Source organism: Cebus imitator, unplaced genomic scaffold (genome assembly GCF_001604975.1).
Source record: "Cebus imitator isolate Cc_AM_T3 unplaced genomic scaffold, Cebus_imitator-1.0 Scaffold76, whole genome shotgun sequence".
In the NCBI taxonomy this organism is placed as follows: domain Eukaryota; kingdom Metazoa; phylum Chordata; class Mammalia; order Primates; family Cebidae; genus Cebus; species Cebus imitator.
In genome coordinates this window covers 1,911,372-1,913,188 of record NW_016107391.1, presented here as the reverse complement: position 1 = coordinate 1,913,188, position 1,817 = coordinate 1,911,372, and the positions used below count along the sequence as shown (strand labels likewise).

Genomic DNA, 1,817 nt, shown 5'->3' with positions numbered 1-1,817 from the left:
GCCAGGATTACAGGCACGTGCCACCATGCCCAGCTAATTTTTTGTAGTTTTAGTAGAGACCGGGTTTCACCATGTTGACCAGGATGGTCTCGATCTCTTGACCTCGTGATCCACCCGCCTCGGCCTCCCAAAGTGCTGGGATTACAGGCTTGAGCCACTGCGCCCGGCTTCAATTTCTCTTATAGTTTCACAATACCAATGTATTTACTTAATAGACACCCCTTAACAAAGATCATCAACTGATGCTGAGAGTGGGAGCTCTTGGAGAACAGGATATTCCCATTGTGCCAAGGAATCACCCCACAGATTACTTACTAATAACAAAATGGAAAACTTACCTTTACAATAAAGCAAACAGTAGAACTGAGCACCACACTAATGGAGGACATCATGGGCCTCCTGATGTGATCCAATGTGGAATACACATCACTCCTCATGAAGTATCAGCAGAAAAAATGTTACTCTAAATCTGATCAAACTTCAGTCTAGACCTAACTTCCAGTTTATAGCAAATAGGATACAGAAACAAGATAAAGGATATCATGGACAATAAAACTCTAGAAGGTAAGGCGTTATATAAGACTACTGGCCTGGACTTTTTAAAAAATGAATGTTCACAACACACACACACACACACACACACACACACACACACACAGACACAAAGGTGGGCCAAAGCTTTTCTGTATTAAGAGACTAAAGAGATAGAACCAAATCCATTGACTGAACTTGTTTAGATTCTGGTTCAATCAAATAACTTTAAAAGATATTTTCAAGGATAGTTAGGAAGTTTCAAATATGTATGTTTGCTAGATAGCAATATGCCACTATCATTACATTTTTTTAAAGTACTGTCATTATGTGGAAGCATTTCCTTATCCTAGGAGAAAGGTGGAAATATTTAGAGTTGAAGCATTACCATAACTCTAAGTAGTTCATTAAAAATGTTAAGGGAACAAATATGGCAAAGTACTATCAATTGTTAATTTAGGTGGAAAGTATCCTATTCATAGTCCTATCCTTTCAAATTCTCTGTATGTTTGAAAACTTTCACTGTAAAAACTTCCACATAGTGTATATTCTCATTATAAAACTCATTTTTGAGAAAAATAATATAAAAATTCCTTTATGGGGGAAAACAGGTAAGATAATTCTCTTAAGTAAGTCCAAGTACTAAATAAAACACTGGATTTATAGTCTGCAAATCAAGTACCTGGGGAATTCTGTGTATACATACCGGTTAAAACATGGTGAAGCAGGATCATTGAAATGTTTGTAAGGGTTTGCTCTAGACAGAGAACCCATGCAAATCCAACAGAAATATTGCATACAGCCAGTACATGTCATCTTGTTACATCCATCTAATTTCTGGTGGGAAGGATAGAAAGAGAAAAATATCAAGGCTGTAAAAGCAGAAGAGACAGGCACATGCCAAAAAGATTCAGTACAACATTCTCCTAGTCACAGATAACTATGTAATGCTTTCTATTTTATATTACAAGTAAAATAAAGGAAATAGGTAGCTAGTGTTACTACAACTAGCTACTTGGCACAGTCTCTTCTGATAAACAGTAGATACAAATTACACACATATAACTGGAACACATAGTTAGATTAACATTAAAATATTTGGATGTAACAAGTGTGGGTTTTTAATTTTTACATAAATCTAAGTAAATATTTGGTACCAAGTCCTCCATTCTGTCATAGGGCTAAGGTATGTTAAAATTGATTATATGGCCTGGTGCAGTGGTTCATGCCTGTAATCCCAGCACTTTGGGTGGTCAAGGCAGGCGGATCATTTAAGGTCAGGAGTT

General features: G+C 36.7%; 1 protein-coding gene across 5 annotated transcripts in view; it reads right to left on the bottom strand.

The window, feature by feature from the left end:
* The window catches only part of RNF14 (ring finger protein 14), a 20,895-nt gene that overhangs the window by 4,072 nt on the left and 15,006 nt on the right, over positions 1-1,817 (bottom strand). For all 5 annotated transcript variants that reach the window (XM_037739894.1, XM_037739895.1, XM_017532271.2 and 2 more), the window contains one exon: positions 1,238-1,368. In XM_037739894.1, coding sequence (XP_037595822.1) covers positions 1,238-1,368 — 131 coding nt within the window. The remainder of the gene's footprint in view (positions 1-1,237; positions 1,369-1,817) is intronic.